Consider the following 17,951-nt stretch of genomic DNA (forward strand, 5'->3'; position numbering starts at 1 on the left):
AAATGGGTGCTTACTATTCTCTCTCCCTTTTACTGAGTTATTGAATTATGCCAGTGTTCCTAGCGATGGTGCAACATGTCGGATATCACTTTCAATTTTGATTTACTGTAAAATCGTGCTGCAGAAATCACACAAGCCATTGAATTGCATTTGCCTACTTTTAAATGTCTTCATGTCCTTTTATTCTAAATTATAATGTTTATCGTTGGATAAATAACATTAAAAATTGTGTTTTAGAAGTGAATAAAAATCCACTATTAGAAACAGACTTTGGGCCACAAGAGCCAACAGTTTAATACAAATTAACATTGTGTCAAAATAATGAGCAACAAATGAATTTTCAATATTTAGAAAAGAAGACCAGCAGAACAACACCCAGCCTCCCACACACTACGGACGTCAGCAGCCAACACCCACATATTAACCATATGATATTCCAGTCCAGTTGGTCTGTGGCATCCAGATTCCCACTGTATTGCTGCTGCTATCAAACACTGAAAAGCCCTTATTGGGTGCCTCACTCGCTGGCCTTGTACTTCTGGTGGAGGTCTGCTACGTCATCCTGAGACACACATACCCAGCCGTCCTCACGCACGTGGTAAAGGCGAACTGTGCCGCCAGAGTAGGCATCACGAAAGGTGGCCTGGTAGATAGAGCGACGGGCCAGCTCACAGGCATCCTCCGCTGACATGTCATACTTGTAGCCGCGGTCCATCACGCCATAGGCATACATGGAACCAGAGCCCACGGAGAAAACAGAACCAGAGATTCGATTTCCCTCACTGTCCACGTAGTAAAGACCTGTAGAGAGAAGACATTTTAGATACAGAGAAAAAACTGGTATCCAAGCATAAGCACCAACCTGAAATTTTACAAGAGGAGGCAGAATGAATACAACTAAATGGTGAAACCAGAATGGAATCCCTGATGAACAATCAGGAGCTTACAACTCGTACTTCTCCAGACAGCCAACCATAATGTATTCAAATTTAGCAAGAGTCAACAAATAACCTTAATGAAGCCCCTAAAGTGGTGGAATGCGGAATTATAAGACCACAAAATCGATCTTACGGCAAGCAACACAGTTTACCTGACTGAACAGCTCACTTCACACATGTGTGTCTATTTGCCCTTTCCGCAGTGCCATTGTTTTGAGGGAGTTACAATTGCACCTCTTGCGTAGTATTCCCAAACTTAAATACATTTTTAGATCATTGTATGTAAATTGCACCCAGTTGTCAGAGAAATATTCATTTTGACACCCTTGCTGCGTGAAAAACGCTTAAAAATTAAATCACACTTAGTTTTGGGTTTCCATACAAATCACAAATCTAACCACTTTAATGTGTGATACGCCAAGACTAAAGCAAACTTAACTGCAGTCGGTAAAACATGAAGTGGTCCAAAAATCTATACTTTCCCCCCACAATGTCTGGCACACCTACCACAATCACCTGCATGCTAGGACTGAACATTATGTCAGACTGATAAATCACATATCCCTTTACCATTCTCTCAGCATCCTAATCCATTGCTGGAATTTATTACCTTTCACTCAGCAGTTTTTTTCGTAATGCCTCGATGTTATACATAGAACTTATCAACCTGTCCCTCAATTGTACTGGGCCAGTTAGTTTATCATACCTAGACAAAAACATCCCCCCGCTTCAATAGACTAGTTGGACTCCGCCTTAAAAAAAAAAAATCAAATTTGATGACAAAACTTTCTCTGACACATTTTCTTAACATTACTGCACTACTTGCTTTAATCCTGTTCACTATTGGTCTGACAATTCCCTCTAACCACACTACATTAGATACCAAATATCCAGCAGCCTTAAAATATTATGTTGAAGATACTTATACAACGCGCGTCTAAAGTTAGGTGTATAGGCGCTAGCATATCATGAGCTACTAAGCTACGGCATTATTGATTTCTAAACAGCCCAAATCTTCAGTTCCCTTCTGAAAGCAAGAAGGGTGGGTATGGACCTATGATACAATGGGATGGAGTTCCACAGCTTAGCTGTGCTGTTAATGAAACTCCTTCCTCCCCATTTCATTCCAGATTCTTATGATGGTAATCAATTTTGCATTAGTTCACCGTAAAAGTTTACTTGGTGAATGCCAGTTGAAAACCTTTCAAATGAATTTTGGTCCTTTTCTGTGAAAGGCTTTATGGGCCACACAGAGTGCCTTGAATTCAATCCATTGTTGCACCAGGAGCCAGTGTAGCTCCCAAAGGCCTGCAGAAATCAACTGGTATTTGGGGATGCCCAAAGTCAGTATGGCCGCTGCATTCTGCACCGCCTGGAGCTTATCAAGTAGTTTAATCTGGAGATTCATATACAAGTCATTACAATAGTCCAGTTTAGATAAAATCAGTGAGGAAACAACAATCTTTCTGGTATCTCTGGGAATGAAAGGAAAAATGTTCTGCAAGATTTTGATTGCAGAAAAGAAAAAGGATACAACTTTTGACACCTGCGCATCATATATGAGCTTATCTATGATAAATCCAAGATTTTTAGCTTTAGCCACCAGGGTGGGAGGAGAGCCCAGACTGTCCGGCCACCAAGCCGGAGACCATACCGAAGAGCAATTTCCAAACAGAATAACCTGTTTTACTAGAGTTCAGGTTTAAGCAGTGTCTACTCATTCAGTTGCTCAGGGCAATCACGCAATCGTGTAATCTTAGAGAATAGTTAATATTGTTATCTACAGCTGATACGACCAATTGGGTGTCATCGGCATAGGGTGTTAGATTTAAATTAAATCTTTTCATTAGAGGGGCAAGTTCTGAAACGTAGATATTAAAGAGCGTCGGGCTCTATGCAGAGCCCTGAGGGACTTAACACGGCAGAATAAAAGGTGAAGATTTAAACTGACTAAGATTCAGAATTTTAGATCTGATAGAAAGGAGGTCAGTAGCGAAATAGCTTTACTTTTAACTCCTATGGCATTCAAACGGTTGACCAATAATCCATGGTCCACCGTATCCAAAGCTGCAGATCGGTCAAGCAGGATGAGAGCTGCTGACCATCCACCATCCAATATTATTCTTATCTCTTCAGTGGTTTTTAATCAGTGAAGTCTCTGTACTGTGATTCGCTCTAAACCCAAACTTACTGGGGTCCAAAAGTTGATTGTCAAAAAAAATAATTCAATAGCTCAGCATGGATTATTTTTGCCACCATTTTAGCTGGCAAATGAGTCTTGAAATTGGACGATAATGTGCCGGATCACTGGAGTCAAGAGAGGGTTCTTTTAATAAGGGGAGAATATTAGCTTGTTTCCAAATTACAGGAAATGTCCCTTGCTCGAACATTTGATTGAATACTAATGAAAGATGAGGGGATTGGCTGATTTGCGAGCTTTAGGATCTTAGGGGGGGACATGGATCGTCAGGAGGCCCAGATTTGGCAGCTAAAAGAAAAGATCCTACTTGGGTAGGAGATATAGTAGTATATTTTGTTAAGGAACAGTCTTGATTACTTCCTGGTCCCTAGAATCCATGTCAATAATTTGTCTAATTGGTCAAAGATTAGGTCCACCTTATTTCTAAAAGTCTGAGCAAGAGTGTCGCAGAAATCTTGATTGTGAGTGATGGAATTGTGTTTTGTAACCACAGTCAATTTTGTTAAAACTTAGAATACATTCTTTACTGGAATTACCAGCTTTTTCAATTAATTGTGTATAGTAAAGGCTTTTTTCTTTGATAACCATTTTTTATAATGTGCAAGAGCCACTTTATATCTTTGGTTTTCAGATTTGTTGTGGTGTTTACGCCAACTCCTCTCTTGCCTCCTGCAGGCTTGCTTTTGGAGTCTCAATGCTTCTGAAAACCATGGAGCCGAAGTGCCCCTCCGTGCTTGTTAACAGATAGTGGGAGCTACTTTGCAAATGTAGATTTCAGCCATACGGTATAATTCTTGGCAGAGGAGTTAAGAGTCCATGCAAATGTCTGGTGGGCTCTGCAATAGTTGAGTCGTTAAAACCTCTGCGTCTATTTTATGCCACGGCCTACTAGAAACCTTGAATACTGGTTTAATGGAAGTCCGACAGGACGGGGGTAACGAACGTATAGTCAAAGAGTTAGGAAACGGTGGAGGGTGGTGCCTTCTTAATTGGTCCACGTCAGTGGATAATCAACATCAAGAACATTGCTCAGAATGAAATTACTTGTGTTGTTTTTATTTCTGGCAGACAAAACAGGTATAAATTGTGAGAGGAAAAGCAACAAGCCGACACGTGTTTCGCCCTAGTGGCCCATTGGCCTTGGGCTTTTTCAAGGCGGTTTTCAGTAAACAACAAGCACTTCCTGCGGATGAAATAGATGAGTCTCTGCGGTCTCAGGGAAATCTGAGGAATGAGCTGTCAGAAAGGTATAGTCAAAGAGTATCGCTCGGTGGTCTGACCAAACTAGTGGGAGTACTCCAAGTCTAAAGTCTTCTCTTAGTAATGTCTCAACCTAGCAAATATAGCTAATCTGCTTTCTTATTATTTTTTTTGCACCAGTCATGTTTTCCTGTTCAGGGGAGTTAAGGCAATCATAAAGGTGAAAGTATGTGCAGGATGTACCAGAGGGTAGTTAAATGCCTAAGCCTGGTAAAGAATCCTATGTGATTTTGGCTGAGATTGTCTGAACACATTTGTTGTGGAAAATGGTCGTATTTTATTCATTGAGTGTTGAGCACTAACTGTGTAAAGTTTATGCTGTCCTTTGTTTCAGCTGAGATTTAATGTCTGGTAGTGGTAGTTCCATGAGTGAGTGGTCGTCTTCAGTTCAAGTGAGATTTGTTGCTGTACTTGGTTCCTGTGGGTTTTCCATTAATTAGGAACTCTATCTCACCAATCTATCCGTTCCCCTCGTAGAGTTCCAACAGCTTATGGTCAGTGCAAAGAATGATTTTCATACCATACTAACAGATCTTAATAGCATCCACAGTGATCACCACTTCCTTCCCAGGAACAAATGGACTAAAAACTGGGGCATGCATGAGAGCTCATTTTTATCTTATCAAATGCCATCTCCTAGTCCCTTTCCTAAACTTAAAATGTTGCTTTAATAAAGTGAACAATTGTTCTAACAACGAAGCAAACCTTTGCACACATTGTTTAAAATTCAGACATTCCCATCAAGGATTTCAGAACGAAGAAAGTTGAGATCAGCCTTTAATGGAACCACACAAGGAGTTCCTTCCAAGGGGGGGGGGCGAGGCTAATTGCCAAACATCGCGGCCGCAACTTAACAGAGCTCTGATATGGCACCCAAGAATCCTATCAATATCGCTGGAACTGGGGACCATCCGGTCTTAATCTTTCCCCCGACTCTTGTACAGCCATAAAGGTAGTGCAAAACAAGAGGCGTGACCGCTGAGGTGCAGTTAACAGTGCAGTCCTGGCCGAGGAGTTGGCGCCATACTGCGTACTTGCCCTGAAGTCGGCACGAGTGGCGGGGCCTGGCGCGTCCCTTGACTCCTGTGTGGATCTGCTCTGATGCCCATCGAGCCGCTCTGCGGATGAGCCAGAGGGAGGTGTGAATACCCTTGGCGGGGCTCTGCGGTGGGCACTGTCGGCAGCTGTGACAGCGACTGGGCCTGAGAAGTCCTGCACCCCCGCCCCGTCTGTTCCTCTGCACAGGCAGAGTAAAGCCAATGTCGACCGGGTGGCGTGACTGAACGTTCACCAAAGGCGTATGTATTTCTTGCAGTAGACCAGTTAGGATGGGAGTGCCGCAGGGCTCCATTTTGAGCCAGACACTCTTTAATCTTACCGCGACTCCACTGGCCAGGGTGATTAGATCTTCTGGCTTTGACGTAATGTCATACGCCGATGACACTCAGATCCTGATCACCCTTGGCCCATTTCTAACAGACACTAAGTCACGTTTTAAAGATTGCATGACCCAAATCAACTGTTGGATGAACATATATCATCTACAATTAAATGGGGGTAAAGCTGAGATAGTACTCTTCGGCAGGGCTCATGAGCACCGGTCCAGCGATTGATGGCCCCCAAATCTCGGCCCTTGTCCAACACCCAGGTAGTCAGTCCGAATTGACAATCAGTTATCAATGAAAAAAAAATCAGGTAAATTACATAATAGGTTGCTGTTTTGGCATTTTGTGCAAGGTCTTCAAATGTATTCCGATGGAAGCCTGGAAACCACTAGTTCAGGGACTGATAATCAGCCATATGGACTACGGAAATGCCTTATCGTCTTCAATAAATGAATACCTTTTATCTAAACTTCAGGTCCTGCAGAACACCGCAGCCAGGCTAATCCTGAACCTCCTGCCTGGTTCTCCTTCTGCTCCCAACCTGAGACTTCTTCATTGGCTTCCTGTCAAGCAGCGAACTCTTTTTAAGATGCTCTGCTTAAAGTACAAGAACATGTACTGCAGTGGCTCAAACTATTGGGCAAACAAGATCAGTTGGTAACAGCCTTTTAGGACCTTGAGATCCAGCAATAGGTTTCTCCTTACTGCCATCAGAACCTGTAGGATCAGAAACGGAGGAAGATCCTTCTCTTATCTGGCACCCACTCTTTGGAACAAACTGCCTTAACACCTACGCGCCATCACTGACCACAATTATTTTCGTAGGGAACTAAAAACGTAGCTGTTTGATAACTAACCAACTTTCTTTTCTTAGCTGACTATTTGAGTTGTCAGCTAGCGCCATGAGACTTATGGGTGATTTGTGCGCTTAATAAATGCCCCCGATTTGATGGGAGCACGGCGATTCTCGAATGGAGCAGCGCGAAGATCTGTTGGCAGCCTGAGGCCCGCCGGTATACCCAATAAGTCTGTGTGCAACTGCGCACAGAAACTCACAGAAGAATTGGTGAGTCACAATCCCCCCCATTTTCTGCACAACAGAGGGAGACCCTGGGCATTTTCCGTAACTGAGCCTGCACTCCGCTAGCGCTGCTGGAAGGCAGCTGGTCCCACACGGTCCATCTTGAACATTGCCCTGCCCGGAAGCCTGTGAGTGGGGAGCCCCTTAGTGTGCAATGACCGTACCGGTCTAAGGCCTAACTAGCTGCAGGATCAGACGCTACATTACCGGGGCATGGCTCCTATAACCCGTGGCCCCTGCTATGCTTTATTCACTGAACTGCTCTGCAGCGTGGTGGTTTACGAGCTGGGCTGTGCGAGGCACTGGTGGTAGCCTGATGCCAGATGGTACATCCCCGATGAGATTTGAGCGACACGGTGGTAAGCTGCGCACAGAAACGCAAGGAAGACTGAGTCTAAAACCCTCATTTTCTGCGCTGCGAAGAGAGGCTCCGGACCCTGGGCCGTTTCGGACTCTGAGCCTGCACTTCTTTAGCGCTGCTGGAAGACAGCTATGCCCGCACTGATCACTTTGAACATTTCTCTGCCCGGGATCGAGCCTGTAAATGGGGGGACCCCGGATGCAACAAGACCATGCGGGGAAAGGCCGAAATAACCGCAGGATCAAGCGCTACTCTACCGGAGCTTGGTTCCTGTGACCCGTGGCCAATGTTCCCTCTAATTTTTTTCCTGTGTGTGCGGCAGTGGAGGGTCTCTGTGCGCTGCAACCATGGCTATGTGCGCCAGGAACCACACCGCGCGTGTGCGCGGCGCCAAATGTCACTCAGAACGTTTACTTTAATAAGTAAAAAGATGGTGCATTTTCACACATACAGTGCCACAATAAGTGTCTTAAGGGCAGTTTCCAAATCGGATAAACACGCCATGACATGAATTGGTTACACAGGCAAGTACACTTCAAGTTTAGAAAAGCACAAGACTTAAACGGTGGTACCATCATAATATTTACAAAAATAGAAAAATCCTCATGGGAAGGTTGGTGCTGCATCTCGCGACTAACTTTCCATTGTTTGGTTTTAGTTCACAGCCTGGAGGTCCTGCTCCTGCCAAGGCTGGACTGGAAACTTAAAGCTGCTCTGGAAAATGTTGGCAGACTAGTCCCTATATAGTGCACACCAAGTGAGTCTGACCACTACAAAGGGGGCATTGGAGGCCTCTCCCCCAAGAACGTTTTGGGGGAAATTGTGCATTTTACAACAAATTTGTCATTATATATTGAATTGAAATGATGACATTACTATGCACCAGCATACAACAATCTCTTATCAATCTTCATAGATTCCCTCACTACTACCCTCCAACAGTGCCTCTCATCTCTCCAAAGCCCCACTGTCGCATGTCTTTAATTTGTTTTATAGCACCTTTCATACCACTGTAGGGTGTCAGAGCACTTTACATCACACACATACAGAGAGAAAGAATCATACGTCTGTAAATCAGTGACTAGAAAATGTTACATAAGGCAAAGGGAACTACAAGGTGTAGGATTCACAAGTCATCCATACTGGTAGGCATTTTGTAAGAGGGCTTGGTCTGGAGAGCACAAACTCAGGATTCAGAACATAACACAGGGGTTCGCATTGACTTTACTAATAAGGATTTATTTCTAACCAAACAAACCTTTTTAGCAGCTATGCACAAAATATACTGTTTTTTTAAAAATGCGTGGTACACATTTTTTGCAGCAGGCATATTAACAATCTGGGCTTCCTGAGAGGACTCAAAGCTGCCACTGGACAAGTGTCATTCATACTGGTAGGCATTTTTAAAGAGTGCTTGTCTGGAAAAGCACAAATTCAGGATTCGGAACACAACAGTGGTTAGCATTGACTTTCACAATAAATATGTATTTCCACCCAAACAAACCCCTTTAGCAGCATCAGGATAATGAAAGACAGGGAAAAACATAAATTACTAATTTGTACCATGCAATGTGTAAGCAGATCTTTGATGACAGTTTTTAGGTCACTGTGCTAGATTATGATTGTCTCTTATGAGCTGCAGAGTAACAAAAGAATCTATGTGACAAAAGCAGTAACCAACTGACCTATGCACATAAAATACATGGTATACGTTATTTGCAGCAGGTATATAACACTGTGCTACATGAGATAATTGAAACCTGCCCTATACCTCCCCATTTGTCCGCCTACCCCTCCGCCCCCACTTACTACTGTCCCACTGCTTTTTTTTTTCCTGCTGCATCACTGCTGTCCCTTCGTTGACTCCCAAGTATAAAACATGACACGTCAATGAGACGCACATTTTTTGGAACAGACATGGCGCTGGCAGCAGGCTGGCACACACTCCCAAAAGATGGCAAAAAGTGCTTTTCAGCCACAGAGCGTGACCTGAAAATGGGTCAGTGTACAGACGAAGTCACCGGACATACAAGTTAACACCAGGCAAGAGCTGCCAGGAAAACAAACAGTTTTATTGGTAGACAGCAGAGTCTACCAAGAAATCTGCCACGGGAGGCCAACATCCAACTTGCTGTAAAAAAGCAACACGCAAACACTGGTACATGGTAGGAGTACCTGTGTGCGACATCTTGCAGGTATTGGAACGCTTTAAATAAACACCATCTTTACATTACATATTAAGGCACAGGGAGATTAAGTGATTTGCCCACAATCACAGGATGTGGGCGCGACCTCGAACTCTGGCCTCTGGCCCCAAACTTGCTGCCTGAAATTGTCCCCGCACCATGCTTTAATAACAAAAGAGTAGAGCCAGTTTAAAAACACAGCGTGTACTTTGGTACACGCTGTGATTTTAAACCGACTCGGTTTTGTTAGTAAAGCGCGGGGAAGATTGTGGCGGTTTCTGCGCGATTAGTTTATCAATCCCAGATTTTCTGTATCCATTCTGGGACATGTACTTCTGATTTGGACAGGATAAACAGGGCTACAACTTTAAGAATGAAAAGCTAGAATCTGGACTGGTCATGGTTTGTGATGTAGGTTTCAGACAGCTGATTGTCACTTCCTCCTTTCCAGTCACTTATAGATCAGCTTGGCTTTGTGTATGCAAGAGGGACAACCGTCAGGATTTTAGGTGGGGGGGGGGGGGGGGGGGGGGGAGAAGAGGAGGTGCCCTACTTGGGTTCTAGCTTGGATGAGGGGGGAAGGAAGCAGGGCATTTGAATTAAAACCCACCTAAAATGGACAGTCCAATAACCTGGAATTCACTTATGAACCATTGAAGCATGCAAACAAAGCTGAGAACAGTTATTTACTGTTCCTGTAATTTTAACCTTGCTTTCACCATATTTGTATGGCTTTGTGTGGGCTTCACTGGTCCAAGAGCCATTGTAACAAGCATTGGCATAGCCAATAGGTCTCGCATTTGGGACCTTATAAGTGTTTAGCAATGCAATACTTGATGTTGTTGCACCAAGGATATTGTGCTGGATAACTAACCCATTCCATTTGTAAACTTTATTTCGATCAAAAGATCATAAAAGTCGCATAAAATACATTTAGACAGGTAATAAAAACATTAAAAAACAAATAATTTAAAATGGACCAAGACAGAGTATAAATAAGAGCAAGACATTATTTGAAACTAAGACGCTTGATCCACATTGCTTGTAAAAAACGTGAAACAGCAAAAACTACAATAGTTCTTGTATCACTAGCTAAGATGCGATGGGCTTCAATACATCTTGTGAATCCTAGACTTTTACATAAAGGAATAAGCCAGTATTTTCTAGGAGCTCTATATGCGACACAGAGAAATAGTACATGTATTAAGGACTCAGTCGACCTTCCACAGGCTGGGCAAGTTGTTTCTGCGTTTTTTGACCAGTTCTTGGTAAAATCCCTGAGTGGTAAGGTGCCCAACCTGAATTGAATGTATAATTTCCTCGCCAAAGGTGGACACAATTCATTCAGGAAAGGCTCAAAGATATACTGGTCTTTAATAGATAAAAATTGCCTTGAAAGACTACCGAGTGTTTTACTTCCCCGTAGTACACTTAGCCTATACTGTCTATATGCCTGGACCAGTTTTACACGAGGAAGGGTCGAAGAAAATACACCAGGATTAGTCCAAAGTTCAGACCAGCCAATCTTAAAGCACATTTCCTTGATATAGACAAGCCAAGGAAACTTCTTAGAAGTGCATAGTGCTAGTATTGAGCCAAGATCACTACAATAAAGTCTTAGCTCCTCAATGAGCCACACTCTTCGCCAATACGTTAAAGGACATAAGCCAGCTTCTTCGTCTATTGGTCGAATTGCCAGATCAAGACGTAATGGGATTAGAGGGGTACTTTGCGGTAGTCCCAATAAAAATCTAATAAACTTGTTCTCGAGTAGAGAAAGACTTCATCTGGGAGTGGCCCCACAATTCTGCCCCGTATAAAGCTGCATTTCTCACTTGTATTTTATAGATTTCTGCGGCGGGGCCAGGAGCCTTGTATGTAGCGTATCTAGAAGTTCTTAGAATCGCTCCAGAGAGTTGGGCAAGCCGCATAGCTGCTTTATCTAATTGAGGAGCCCAGGAAAAAGACTCAGAAAGTGTAATTCCCAAATATTCAAACAATGAAACCTTTTCTAGGGTCGTTCCATTGAGTGTGGGATTAGATCGCGTTGAGCTAGCTGGATTAAAAAACATATATTTGGTTTTCGAAATGTTTATTTCGAGCCCATGGTCTACACAGAATGCTGAGAAACTGTCTAAAATACGTTGAGCACCCATCGGGGATTTAGATAACAATAAAGTGTCATCTGCAAAGAGCATAACTGGAACCTTTCTACCATTGAGTCTAGGGGAGTCACCATTATCCGTCCTGTTGATATGAGATACCAGTGCATTAACATATAGGCAGAACAGGGTAGGGGCTAGTACGCATCCCTGCCTGACACCTCTGTCGACTGGAAAGCGCGCTGTTAGTTGGCCTGCCTTCCCATATCTGACCTGAGCATAGTTACCAGTATGCAATCTAATAATCATAGCTAATAGGTCCGGGGGAACTCCCATCTCATGTAGTACAGCCCAAAGTTTAGCTCTCGGAACCATATCGAAGGCTGATTTCAGGTCGACAAATATCAGGTAGAGACTGCCACCCTCCACTGATACCATCTTCCAAAATAGTAGTTGCAGCCTTAAAAGTTGATCAACAGTTGACACCCTTTTCCTAAATCCCGCCTGTAGGTCACTCAGAATGTTCATCTCTTCCATCCATAAATGCAGACGATTAAGTAATATTCTTGCAAACAGCTTTTGGGCAACATCTATTAGGCTAATTGGCCTGTAATTTACAGGGAGCAATGGTGATCCCTTTTTGAATATGGGAAATATTTCAGCTCCTAGCCACGTATCTGGGAAACTCATACCTTTCATAATTGCGTTAAATATGGTCCATAAATATGGTACCCATATGGAAGGTTCTTCTTTATACAAATCCCCGGGGATCTTATCGAGGCCAGGTGCTTTAGAGTTAGAAAGAGTTTTAATAGCACCCTCTACTTCTAAAGCTGTTATTTCCTCAATAGGTTCAGATTGGACTAATGGGAGGGAACCCTCCACAGCTATCAAGTCATCTCCAGTAGAGTACAGAGACTTAAAATGAGCTTCCCAAACAGATGCTGCAATGTTCTGGAGAATTGGGGATCGTTCGTCCTCGTTACCTGCATTAGAGACTATTTTCCAAAAGCCCCTCATATCTTTATTAGAAAGAGCTAATTTCAGGGCCTCCCATTTTTCAAGTTCCCATGCTTTTTTTGCCTTTTTAATAGTCTCATTGTAGACCCTCCTGGAGGAGTTCAATCTAACCTTGTTTTTTGATTTAATTGCACCAATAAGAGCAGTTTTAGCCTGTCTGCATGTTTTAGTGTACCACGAGTAGGAAGAATATTTTGGTCTAGATTTACTTGAGGAAGGATTAAAAAAAAGTTTTAAGAGCCGAGGTGAGATGAAAGTAAGTAGATTCTACCGCTTCTAAATCCCAGACACTCGGAATTGGGGTGACTAACCTTTCTGTTTCAAGAAGTGCCGGAAGAATCAACCCGTAAAGTTCCAACATTTTATCCGGGGTACGTTTTACTGAATCCCATCTAATTCTTCTTTTATTGTTGTCCAGAAGGAGGTTCTGTTCAACCATTGGGCCTATAGTGGGAGATACTTGAACAGGAATTAATACCTCGAGCATCAATGCATCATGATCACTGTCATATCGAGAGATGACAGAAAAATCAACGATGCAGTTCCAAAAAGATACTTCCACCAGAATGTACTCTATTAGGGAAGAGTGGTTAACCCTATTAAAGGTAGGCTTCCCTGGCTGGTCTGATTTTAGGCGGCCATTGCAGGCCCTCATGGAATGCATAAGAACAAATGCATTAATTTGCATGACCAATGGAGTCCAGGCCCTTACCTTCTGGATTTGGGGATCTGGTATTAGACTACAGATATCCTCCTCATTAGATAATGTATATGGGAGATCAACAAGCGGTTCATATTGACAGTTAAAGTCGCCCGCAATTATTAATCTATCATGTTTGGGCAGATCTAGAATACAAGTAGATAATAAGTCAAAAATCGGGGATTCCTGAGAGAGGCTCATTGGACGTGAATAAACATTGATAAAAATTAGTTTAAAAAGAAGAACCAGACCTTGAAGATCCAATGAGAAGAAATCGAATTCAGTGATGATACAATCTAAATAAGTCGCAACCCATAGAGAGCCCTCCATAGGGTCTGCCCCTCTTACCCTTGGTTGCTGGTACATTATAAACCGAGAACCCTGAAAACAATATAGGGTCAAGTGACCAGGTCTCCTGGAATAATACAGCATCATATTCTGATATAAACTTGGACCACTCTGGATTGTCTAACTTCATTTTTATACCAGCACTGTTCCAAGATAGGATCCTGATTTTAAGGTCAGAGCAGGGGGCAGTAATAGATTGTAGTGGACGTAGTCTCCACATTGGGTGCGTTTATGATTTCTTCCCTTGATGCTGGTTCATTGAAACTAAACAGTGTGCGATAAGTTGACAAATGGTTTGAGCTAGCTGTATTAACCCCTTCGGTGCTCATGACGGAACGGTTCCGTCATGAGCCACGGTTGAGCTGTGCTCATGACGGAACCGTTCCGTCATGACCACGCCCGCGCAAGATTCCGTCAGCACAGCGGCGGAATCTGCGCAGCATGGAAGGGGTTAAAACAAGACCCACTGGCATTAGCGTTTACTTTCTTATGTTTAGTGGGGATTTGTTTTGTGAGTAAAGGGTTTTTCCCTAGTCAGTCGCACTCTTCTAGATTGGAAAATACTTCAAATCTATTGGAGAGCGGTATCATATTACCACAGGATGGGTTAGCCGTGATTAAGGCGCTAGGCTGTACTATGGAACTGGTTACCCTGGCTAGGCTCGTATTTTTAAAATGACGTTTGTTATAAAAATAATCAAATGAAGGCACTATTTCATATGATCTCCTTTGGGGGGGGGGAAAGAAATTTCTAAGGAGAACAGGCAAGACATTACTGTTCGAAAAATGTACGATCACACAGTCCCCCTTTAGCTTCTTTTCCTGGGTGCCCACCCAATCAACTCTTCTCGCCATAATGATCTCATCTACAAGCGAGTGGCATACCCAGTCAGGAGCATTGAGATTCGACGCAATCCAGTATGCACATTTGTCCATTAGATGGATAGTGGACTCTCTTTGGTTAGCTTCCAACGGAGGTACCTGTGCCAGTACCAACACTAGGGGAGCTGCTGAAGGAGATAGGTGGAACGTTGACTGCGTTTGGGCTCTATTCTTCATTGTGGGTATCACTTTGGGTGTTTTCGGCTGGTCTGGTACACAAGGCCCATCTACTCTGCATTTAGGAGCATTTGGATGGTCTACGCTCCTCATGGGTTCCGTGCGCTCCAAAGATATAACTGTTGTAGCCAGGGGTTGGGCTGTCTGTGCACTTAACATGGGGGAATTTCCTGTTAAAGATGGCTGAGAACAGTTTGAGGGACCATCAGATATAGGATTACCCCGAGCCTGTATAGGAACATTATCAAATAGGGTCTCCAACCTGGTGATCCTTGCTTCGATGCTAGCCAGTTTGTCAATAATCGGGTCTATAATGGAATCCAGTTTCTTTAGTAAAACGTCCCATATTGAGGCCTGGTTAATGACGTGAGGGACAGAGAGCTTAGATGTTGCAAGAGTTACTTTAGGCTGAGGAAGCTTTTTAGTGGATTTTTTTAAGGGTACCTTCTTTTTCGTGGCACAAGCCGTTTTAGCGGGCATAGGATTATTGACGGCCAACGTGTTCCTAGTTCTGGTCGCTCTCGGCTTAGGTGGTGGTGTTATGGCCTCGATTGAGGAGGATGGACTTTGGTGGATACCGATTGCTGGGTTGGTTTCTTCAGTGCTTGGAGTCAATTGTGTTATTAAGCCTTCACTTCCAAGTAAGTCTCGTGGGATACCTGGGGAGTCCTGGATAGTTATTGGAGGAGTTAAGGGGGGGGGGGGGGGGGCAGGAAAACCGTGGCATCTCAATGGAACACACCCAGGTTCTAAAGACAGTCTCCTTTCAGTTAATTCAATTTCATGTTCTAGTAAGTTTGTAGCCCTGATCAAAAACGAATCCAAAGTGGCACCCGCACCAACTGGTGTTTTTCCCTTGGAACTTTTCCGTTTCGCCATGTCACACACCATTTAAGCACTTTCACACTGGTTACCTTGTATAAGCGTGTATCTCAGAGGGGTGGCCCAGCCCGGCCTCTTCCGGCCCCTGATGGCCTAAGACGGGCCCGCCCTTGGCCCGGGCTTCGCCCGGCGAGTCCCACGCGCGATCCCGCGACGCGGGGATCGCGAGATTCTTTTAAGTCCGGTGCGGGAGGCAGGGAGGGGCCGCTGATGGTCACTCTGCCCCTGAGCCTCCTGGAGCCTGTAGTCTGGTATCACCTCGGGTCTACAAATCTGCACTCGTCGTCCCTTCTCTGGCGCTGCGCTTCCCTTGGATTCTCCTCCTGCTCTCAATAGACCTCGGGCACCTCTTGGTTTATCAGGGAGTCTGCAGCTGCCTACAATGACCCCTGCAGCCCTAGTGCCTCACAACAGGCCTTAGTGCTCTCAGCTTCCAGCAATAGATGCGGGCGATCTGCCTGCCACAGAGTAGGTATGGAGTCCCCAAAGGACCGCTGCAAAGCTGATGACCTCTGCCTTGTCCTGCTCATGCCACTCTTCCCTTTATACTTCTGGCCTTGGTCTGACAATATTAAAAACCCAAATAATTACTGGACAGACTAGAGGCACTAGGGGCACTAGGAATGTTTGCCGTTACGGCTTCCAGAACCTCCCCCTCCTCCAACTGATTTCCTAGCCCTCCACTCTCCTCTCCTTTTGCTTTGAACTTTTTTGTTTCCAGGCACACTCCTGCGTTTCCTACCTTTCTTTCCTGTTTTACCTCCCGATTTATCTCGGTCTCCACTGTCCCCAACGTCTTCTCTGGCGCCTATCTGCGCACTGTTTTCTTTGCTTGCACTTGAAGTTCCAGGAAATGGGCAGGAGATACGTCCTCCACTCTACCTGGAGGTGCCTTTAATTCTTTTGGTGTTGCAGTGGCAAATGTGGGGTCCGGAGCTGCCCACTCCGTGGAAATATCGCCACCGACACTCCCCGCTCCGCCAGCGCCCGCTGCTCCGAAAAAAGCACCCGATGCTGGCGCTGCCGACCCGGAGGAGCCCGCAAACCGCCGCTCTGTGGCTGCGCCTCAGCTCCAGGGCGGCCGAACACCAGCGCGGGAAACAAGATAACTAAACACTTATAAGGTCCCAAAGGCGAGACCTATTGGCTATGCCAATGCTTGTTAGAACTGCCGGTGCGAGCACCGGCTGAACCCGGCCCACATAATGCCCTGCTTAAAAGTGTGCACTGGATGCCAATTAGAAGTGTTTGAAATGAAGGCGTAAATGTGTATGTATGCAAGTACTTTGTATAGCATGTACGTGTGGTGTGTGCTGTGTAATTTAGTTTATATGTAATTTGTCTATGTTGTGTTTAGTTTGTGTGCTTATGTGTGTGGAATATGTCCGTGTGTACTGTATTTTCTGTGTCTCGTGTGTTGTGTGTTGGTGCCTGATGTGTGTGTAGATGTGTGTGTGTGTTTTATGTTTTTGGTGGGGTGTGTGTTTATGCTCGTTCATGCACTGAAAGTGTGAGTGTCCACTTTGGCACAAGTGAGTGCACTCACACACAGTGGGTCCAGCCGCCTCCTAAGAGTGCAGCCAGGGGGGTCCGGGTCTCGGCTGTAGTGGAGGGGACTAAAAGCAAAGCAACGAGCGATGACTGCAAAATCGTATGTACAATAAATCCGTGACCCGTCCCAAACCCTCCTCTCCAAATACCCCTCATTATTAATTCATCCAACCCCATTCATTTCCATAGTAACAGACGTGCACCTGCCCGCCACAATGGGGGGCTTTCTGAAACTAGAGTGCGGTGTGCAGAGTACAAAGACCCCTCCTTCCGGCCGGGCCCTCCGCCTGCAGTGAAACTGAGACATCCTGCTCCAGAGGCAGAACAGGGGTGACAGCACGTTTGCGCCATGGCGCGTCGGAAGAGGGCTGGCACATGCCTATCAACTGTGCTCCGCATATCACAGGTGACCTTACACTTCGGTATCTCTGCTTCCTATGAAGGGGTATATTGAGGTATTCAGGGGGCGCGAGGCGCAGCTAGGAGGGATGAGATTTACTTCTGAGCCCTGCTCTGCATTTCAACAATTCTCTGCAGTCTTTGCTGAGGTCTCTGTGACCTTACACAGCTGCATCGTTGGTTACTGGGGTATATTAGGGTAAGGGGAGGCATAACTGCAGCGAGGACGGCTGAGAGCTGCTTCTCAGTCAAGCTCTGTATTTCAACAATCCTCTGCAGTCTTTACTGAGGTCTCTGTAACCTCACACAGCTGCATCGTTGCTTCCTCATAAGATGGTATATTGGGCTATGAGGAAGTCACATCTGCAACAAAGCACCACAAGGAGGGCTGCATCTCCGCCTGTTCAGAAGGTGGTATTTAACGGTATGGGGAAGGCATGTCTACAACGAGGTGCAGCGAGGAGGGATGAGAGCTGTTT

The 17,951-nt window shown here is 44.7% G+C and overlaps 1 protein-coding gene across 1 annotated transcript in view; it reads right to left on the reverse strand.

Annotated features, from left to right (window-relative positions):
* Window positions 1-266: 266 nt before the first annotated feature.
* Window positions 267-17,951, reverse strand: part of LOC146862504 (proteasome subunit beta type-5-like) — a 52,140-nt gene continuing 34,455 nt past the window's right edge. The window contains exon 3 of the mRNA XM_085641705.1: window positions 267-801. Within this exon, the coding sequence (XP_085497831.1) occupies window positions 518-801 (284 nt within the window). The 3' untranslated portion in view covers window positions 267-517. The remainder of the gene's footprint in view (window positions 802-17,951) is intronic.

Source organism: Triturus cristatus, chromosome 2_2 (genome assembly GCF_964204655.1).
Source record: "Triturus cristatus chromosome 2_2, aTriCri1.1, whole genome shotgun sequence".
Taxonomy (NCBI): domain Eukaryota; kingdom Metazoa; phylum Chordata; class Amphibia; order Caudata; family Salamandridae; genus Triturus; species Triturus cristatus.